Source organism: Triticum urartu, unplaced genomic scaffold (genome assembly GCF_003073215.2).
Source record: "Triticum urartu cultivar G1812 unplaced genomic scaffold, Tu2.1 TuUngrouped_contig_5397, whole genome shotgun sequence".
In the NCBI taxonomy this organism is placed as follows: domain Eukaryota; kingdom Viridiplantae; phylum Streptophyta; class Magnoliopsida; order Poales; family Poaceae; genus Triticum; species Triticum urartu.
The window spans coordinates 727-8,590 of NW_024116069.1; the positions used below are offsets into that span (position 1 = coordinate 727).

Below are 7,864 nucleotides of genomic sequence, written 5' to 3' on the forward strand. Positions count from 1 at the left end.
AAAGAAGAATTTTTCAATGAAATACTTAGGCAAAGCGACATACATATTGGGCATCAGGATCTATAGAGATAGATCAAGACGCCATGATAGCGCTTAGCCAAAGCACGTACATTGACAAGGTGTTGAAAAGGTTCAACATGGAGAAACTCCAAGAAAGGCCTACTTCCCATGTCACCTGGCACAACACTGAGCAATAATCAGCGTCCTCGGACTCTCGATGAGCGAGTAAAAATGAATGATGTTCCATATGCTTCAGCAATTGGTTCAATTATGTATGCCATGGTATGTACAATACCAGATGTTTCCTATGCGCTAAGTGTTAGCAGCAAGTTCCAAAGTGATCTAGGATTGGAACACTGGGCAGCAGCCAAAAATATTCTTAAGTACCTCAGAAGGACCAAGGATTTGCTTCTTGTGTACGGAGGTGATGAAGTGCTCGTTGTAATTGGTTACACCAATGCATGCTTCATGATTGACGCAGATGACTTCAAATCTCAAACAGGCTATGTTTATGTATTGAATAGTGGCGCGGTGGACTGGAAAAGTTCCAAGCAGAAGACTATGGCGGATTCTACGTCGGAGGTAGAATATGTTGGTACTTCAGAAGCCTCCAAGCAGACGGCCTGGATCAAGAAATTTCTTGAAGACCTTGGTGTGGTTCCAAGTGCTCTGGACCCAGTGCAAATCTATTGTGATAATAATGGCGCCGTGGCTCACGCAAGGGAGCCATGTTCTCACCATAAGACAAAACATATTGAACGCAAATATAAACTCATTCGATATCACGTCGAAGTGGGTTTAGTGAAAGTATGCAAAGTTCACACGGATCTGAACATGTCAGACCCGATGACAAAGCCTCTACCATGAGCAAAGCATGAGCAACACTAGATAGCCATTGGTGCTAGGGAAGCCATTTAACTAGATTATGACTCTAGTGCAAGTGGGAGTCTATAGGAGATATGCCCTAGAGGCAGTAACAATAGTTATTGTATCTCCAAGTTTGTAATTGAAGTTTATGTTCCATGCTATAACTGTAATGATTATCGAGTCTGCAATAATCATGAGGCTCGGAGGGAAACTCATTTCATGTGTGGTATATTAAAAAGTAAAATGTATTCCTAGTCATGCCTCTATGACTGGCTCAAGTGTTGCATAATTTCTTAGACCTTGAGGGTGTCGAGTTCCTTCGTTCTTGCTTCGTGAATTTTTGGGTTTGTTAAACGCCATCCGTAACTGGGTGGCTATTACGGCGGCTTACGGGTTCATGAAAAAGTATGACAAGGAATGAGGTAGCTCAAGATTGGGATTTTCTCCTCCGATGATGGAGAGACATACTTAGGGCCATCTCGGTGTTATGGTATCCATCATCATCTGTCCAGACACAATGTGATTTGTTCACAGGGATGCCGAAATGTGGAAACGAGATAAGGGAACAAAACCGGTAACGAGGTAACTGGCACAGTGGAAAAGTGTTGATCCACGGGGATGCCGATAAGTCTCATCTCGGGTGTTTGTAACATATTGCAAAGCAACAAGAATATCACACAACAATACATGTTCACTCGAATATTCATTCACGTGGGTATAGGGATCAATATGGATGTCCACGGTTTCGCTATTGATCATTGATCGGAAAGTGTTCCATACATGTCTATACTTCACTGAACCTACAGGGTCACACGCTTAAGGGTCATGTACTCATGTATCTACTAAATACTAGACAGGGAGTCTGAGAGAAAGTCACTGAAAAAGTTTTGGACACAACGGAAAAGTTTTGGCAAAACCAAAAAGTTGTTTCAGAGTAAACCATTGAGCCAAAAAGGTTTTGGAATGCACCTGGAACTTTTTGGAGGGTACCCGATTGTTCTGGAAACTTATGGAATTTTTCCGGAGAAAAGAACCGGAAATGTTCTGGAGCTGCTGGAAATGCTTTGGTTGCTTTTTGCTGATGAAAATCATTAATCGAAAATGTTTTGGAACGCATCCAGAATTTTTGTATGGGGTACTAGAAATGTTCTGGACCTTCACAGATATTTTCGGATTAATTGGTCACGAAAAAATGTTTTCATGAATAGTGGAAAACACTATTTAGATGCTTTTTGGAAAGCCACTTTTTGGGGCTTTTCCCAAAAGATCAAGATGGATGACATGGAAGGATAAGAGCCCCTCTTTGAAAGGGCCCACTAGTGGTGGACAGCCAAGGGTGGAGCTCCATGGAGCTCCACTTGCCTCTCCATTATGCCTTTTATGTGAGACATATACCATGGGCATTTTGGGGTTTACACGTGCCACCCTACCCCTTGCATTGTCCTATAAATAGAGGTAGAGAGAAGCTCTCCACACTCACTCCAACTCTCATACACATGCCATGCATGATCTAGCTTTCTCTCTCCCTCAGATGAAATAGTTTCGTAGAGCCGAAAGGTTGTCTGGATTCCAACAGAAACTAATTTTGGACGGCGAAGCCCTACCGGATAGCTGACACCATATGTGTGCAACCCCGTAGAGAGGTCGTAGGTTCGATCTTTTGCCTGAGGGGCTGTTCGAGGGCCTCCCGGAGGGCTGTTCGAGTGACCGTCCGAGTTTCTGAGAGTGGCTCCTGAAGGGTTGTCTGAGTGACCGTCTGAATTTCTGAGAGTGGCTCCTGAAGAGCTGTCCGTGACATCGTCCGAGGGACTGTCCGACCACCTCCCGAAGGCCTGTCCGTGGTATAGATGACGGAGAACATCCTCGCGGTTGGAAGGTTGTAAATCCTACCTGCGGGGATCTGCATCGACGATCTACATCGACTCTACTTCCGCTGCGCCACGAGTCAGTAATGATCAGATCAAAACCTTGTATGCATCTCCATAGTGATCCTGGCATGTTCATAGTGCGGAAATTTTTTGTTTTCTGTCGCGTTCCCCTACAACGTTTTCTTGAACAGATTATGGGTCACTCGGAAAGGCATCAAGGAAGAGCGACGCGTTAAGCTACAGAATTATGCTCCTTGAAGCCTTCACTGGAAGGAGACCCACAGACCCTATGTTTGGTGCACAACTAACACTTAGGCAGTGGGTTTATTCATCGGGCATTTCCTGCAGAACTTGTCCAAGTTGTTGATGGTCAGCTTCTGCAAGGTTCCTCTCTTCCTTGCTGCAGCCGGGACGGTTGTTTTCTAGCGTCGATCTTCCAATTGGGATTGATCTGCTCTAGCTACTTGCCTGGCCAGAGGATGACTATGAGCGATGTGGTTGTTACGCTCAAGAAGATCAAAGTTGAGTACACCAAACTAATACAATTGGGATTCGCAACGTTCATAAGAAAAATAAAAAACATTACAAAAATTTTGAACATAACCTTATCTTATTTTAATTTGTAGTTAGTGTAATTAGAAGCATTTCCCTGCAAAAATAAAATAGAAGCATCAAATATGGCCTAAATATATCTGAATCTTATTGTGAATTTAGATGGGAAATGTAACAGAACGGAGTTGTGTTTCCTACCAATTTTGTATCCAGATTAGATTTCACAATAAATGTGGTATTTATAATTCTCTAATTATTGAAGGGAATATGACATACTGAGTTAGTGTGCACCAAAGTTTACCCTTTTTGCATCCCATAATATAAACATGTTTTTTTTTTACTTTCACAATATAGACATGTTCAAGAAACAGAATTGCCATGTGAAAATTTTAAATTTATGTATAAGCCTCATATGTAGGTGCTCTTCCCAATATTCTATCAAGGGAGCAAAATATACCTCGAGTTACTATGGAGTGTCCATCCTACATACATATGTAATCTCACATATTCATACGCTCTGTTGTTGTAGTGATGGAGGAGGTCGTAGTTTTGATTGTGGGCGCAGGGCCTGCAGGGCTCGCAACTGCAGCATGCCTTAGCCAATTCTCCATCCCCTATGTCATCGTTGAACGTGAGAATTGCAGCGCATCACTATGGCGCAACCGCACGTATGACCGGCTGAAGCTACATCTAGCGAGGGAATTTTGTGAGTTGCCACACATGCCGTACCCAGCAGATACCCCAACATACATACCAAAGAACACTTTCATCAAGTACGTGGATGACTACATTGAGTGTTTCACTATCCATCCGAGGTATCTCACTGTTGTTGAGTCATCCACATATGACTTCAATGGAAAATATTGGTCCATCATGGCGCACGACATGGCAAAGTGCACAATAGTTAATTACAGGGCGAAGTTTCTTGTTGTGGCAAGTGGTGAGAATAGTGTTGAGAATATTCCAGTGGTCCCTGGCCTGGAAAACTTCCCGGGTGTGGCCATCCACTCATCATGTTACAAGTCAGGCATCGACTACTCCAGGAGGAATGTGTTGGTCATCGGATCTGGTAACTCTGGGATGGAGATCGCCTACGACCTTGCTTCTCATGGTGCCAATACTTCTATAGTTATACGAAGTCCGGTATGTATAATATATGTGACTTTAACTGCAAATCTCTTTTATATATCTTATTTTATCTTGCATATTGCAAAAGATGGTGACCCTTTTGTGGTTGCAGATTCATGTAATGACAAAGGAATTAATCCGACTAGGGATGACACTTGTCCATTATCTTCCACTAAAGATGATAGATGGTCTCCTTTTGATGATGGCAAATTTCGTATTCGGGGACCTCTCTAGGCATGGCATCACAAGACCAGAAAAGGGTCCACTTGTCCTGAAGTCGGAAACTGGTCGATCCGCAGTGATTGATGTTGGCACCATAGGGTTAATCAAGAATGACAAAATTAAAGTGAGCATATCCTTGGTCAAAATGTACATAGTATAAGAAATTTAGTTTCATATATGACAAGTTATAGTTTTTAACCTGTTGTAGGTTCATGGAAGGATTACTAAGATCAAAGGAAAAATAATTGAATTTGAAGGTGGGAAGGAAGCCTCCTTTGATGCCATTGTGTTTGCAACCGGATACAAAAGCACAGCAAATTCATGGCTCAAGGTAATAAGATAAACTGAGATTTTAATTTCGTCCACTGTAACTTCTCTAGATGCAAGACTTGTTATATGTTCTAAATCAAGTAAAGATTTGCAAGTGCAGAATGATAAGGACATGCTAAATAGCGATGGCTTGCCCAAGAAGGAATTCCCTAATCATTGGAAAGGGGCAAATGGGCTCTATTGTGCCGGGTTAGGGAGAAGGGGATTGGCTGGTATTGCCATGGATGCTAAGAACATCGCCAATGACATTAAACGTAGCAGACTCTATGTGCAGCTAAATTAGCATTTATATGTCTTCTACTAGGAGAAAAGTGTTGGATTCCTACAATTTATCCATAATAGGTTCGATCAGATGCTGCAAAATTTAGTTCATGTCAGAGTCCTATATGATACTCCCTCCGTTCCTAAATATAAGCATTTTCAGAGATTTCAATATGGACTACATACGGAGCAAAATGAGTGAATCTACACTATAAAATATGTCTATATACATTTGTATGCAGTCCATATTGAAATCTCTTAATGGGCTTATATTTAGAAACGGAGGGAGTAGAATATTATTCCTAGTGTTGTACCATTACAGTCTACAGTAGGTTGTGTCCAAGTTCTAAATTTGACAGTTTTCTGCCGGTTTTGGTTTAGTTATCCTTTATTATAAATAATCTAATGAAACTGGTCCAAAATATCGTGCGTACTCGGGTTGTTTCCCAAATATTCTGAAACAGGTCCAAATATTCCATGGTATAGTGAATTGGTCCGGAACTGCAGTTAAACATGCAGGCTCGGGTAGTTTCCCAAATATTCTGAAACTTTCGTCAGTGCTTCCCAAATCTTCCCATGATCATTTTAAGTCTGGCTGCTTAGCCTGAAAGACCAGACCATGACGTCCCCGGCAGCATCAGTGAGGAGGCGGTTTAGAGGGCCGCCTGGCACGGAACATGATGTCGTGTCGATGGTTCCAAATTCGCCACAGCAGCAGCAGCCAGACAGTGCTCCAGTAGCGATGGTGCAGAGCGCCAGATCATCTGAAGCTTTGCACAACCTTCTCTCCCAAAGGTCTCAGGCAGCTAGCACGTTGAGGGGACATGATATAATTGCTCCCAAGTGACAACCCAGGCTGTTCACATTTCTCATTTCATCGGGCATTTGATCAAGTAGCGACAGTGCCGAGAGCCAGATCCTCTGAAGCTATACAACCTACCCTCCCAAAGGTCTCAAGCAACTAGCACGTTGAGAGGGTATACAGATCTTCATGGCATGCTATAAACCCAGTGCTAAATACAGACATCATTTGCAGATTCAGAGTGGGCGTCCATGGGCAACTTTGAGACTTTAGTACCTTGATTCATCTGCCAGTTACATTTCTTCTAGAGCTTTTCTCCTTTCATTCATTCATCATCTGATCCTTGTAGGTCATGGACAAGAAGCTCGCACTCCCTAAGAAGCAACTTCCAGTTTTGTGCCAAAAGATCAGGTATTTGATCAGCAAGATGAAATCGAAGAGTTTCTATTTTCCAGACAAAATAAATACTGTACACTGTGCGCCATGAAACATGCTCTGTTTGATACTGGTATAAACATCAGAATCCCTGTCCTGCTGATACTTTGCTATAAAAACATTTGAATCTTAATGTATGTTAATACAGAAGATGCCGGAGCTTGGCAGACTGGTAAGAAATCACCACCACATGCAGCAATGAAGATGCCGGGGCTTTCTACAGAAGTTGAGATTAGTGGTGACCCAACAGGTCAACGTTAAAGCCCTTTATCCCTCATCGTTTTCTTCACCTTCTCGAGCTCCTCCAACCTACCCGTGTTGTCATACATTTTCATCAGTGTGACGAAATGATGCGCATTGTCAGGCTCCAGGTCGAATAACTTCTTGGCGGCAATTTCGCCTATCCTTATGTTGCCATGTACTGAACTAGCATGAAGCAGCGCCCTCAAGACTGTTGGCTCGCTGCCGAGACGCGGCCGCTTCGACATGAACTCATAAGCCTCATCCACCATCCCAGCTTTGCCTAGCATGTTGACCACAGAGGTACAGTGCTGTACAGTATGCTGAATCCTGTACTTGTTCTCCATCTCAGAGAACAGCCTCATGCCGCCCTCCACCAACCCTAGATTGTCGCATGCGGACAGCACCGCGACGAAGGTGGCCTCGTTCGGCTGCAGTCCGGAGTCAACCATGCGGCGGAACATCATGAGAACGCCGAAATGTTGGCTGTGTGCAGAGATTATAGCATTCCATGACGCCAGATCCCTCGCGGGCATCGACTCGAAAATGGAAAGAGCATGTCCTAGCTGTTTCTTTCTGGCGTACATTCCAATCAGAGCATTTGCCACTGGCAACTCTATCTCAAGCTCATGGCGAATCACCCAGGCATGAACCTCCAGTCCCTGTTTGCCATCATCAGGGTGATGGCAGAGCATCTTCGACAGCACGACCGAGTCGGGCTTGTGCCCTTCTCCGAGCATCCTTCTCCAGACCTCCGTTGCCTGAGGAGAGAGGCCACCGTGCCCCAGCAAGCCAGCGAGCATGACGTTCCACGAGACGGCGTCCCTCTCCGGCATTGCGTCAAACACCTGGCACGCCATCTCCAGGTCGCCGCACTGGGCGTACATCTCCACGAGGGCGTCGCACACGGAGACGTCGGCAGCGAGGCCGGCGCTCACGGCGTCGCGGTGCACGGCCCGACCGAGCTCGGCGGACCGGGCGCCTGCGCAGGCCCGGAGCGCGCTCTCGAAGGTGAACCCGTCGCGCGGGGCGCCCTCCTCGTCCATCTGGAGGTAGAGGGCAAGCGCATCGTCGTAGCGGCCGACGTGTGCGTAGCCGGCGACGAGGCAGTTCCACGGGAACGCGCGGTCCCGGCGGGGGCGCGCGGGGAGGGGGGGGG

At 45.0% G+C, this 7,864-nt stretch overlaps 2 protein-coding genes across 2 annotated transcripts; one reads left to right on the forward strand and one right to left on the reverse strand.

Moving 5' to 3' along the window:
- The first annotated feature begins 3,719 nt into the window (after positions 1–3,719).
- Positions 3,720–5,497, forward strand: LOC125529165 (probable indole-3-pyruvate monooxygenase YUCCA11). The gene is made up of 4 exons (XM_048693575.1): positions 3,720–4,430; positions 4,528–4,761; positions 4,846–4,968; positions 5,068–5,497. Exons 1-4 carry the CDS (start codon positions 3,819–3,821, stop codon positions 5,248–5,250), a joined length of 1,152 nt encoding a protein of 383 aa, XP_048549532.1. The 5' UTR covers positions 3,720–3,818; the 3' UTR covers positions 5,251–5,497.
- Positions 5,498–6,541: 1,044 nt separating this feature from the next.
- LOC125529166 (pentatricopeptide repeat-containing protein At4g25270, chloroplastic-like) lies at positions 6,542–7,843 on the reverse strand (the record flags this gene model as incomplete). The annotated part of the gene is given in 1 exon segment (XM_048693576.1): positions 6,542–7,843. A coding segment is annotated over 1 exon segment (1,121 nt), but the record flags the coding sequence as incomplete, so codon positions are not given.
- Between the last annotated feature and the right edge of the window lie 21 nt (positions 7,844–7,864).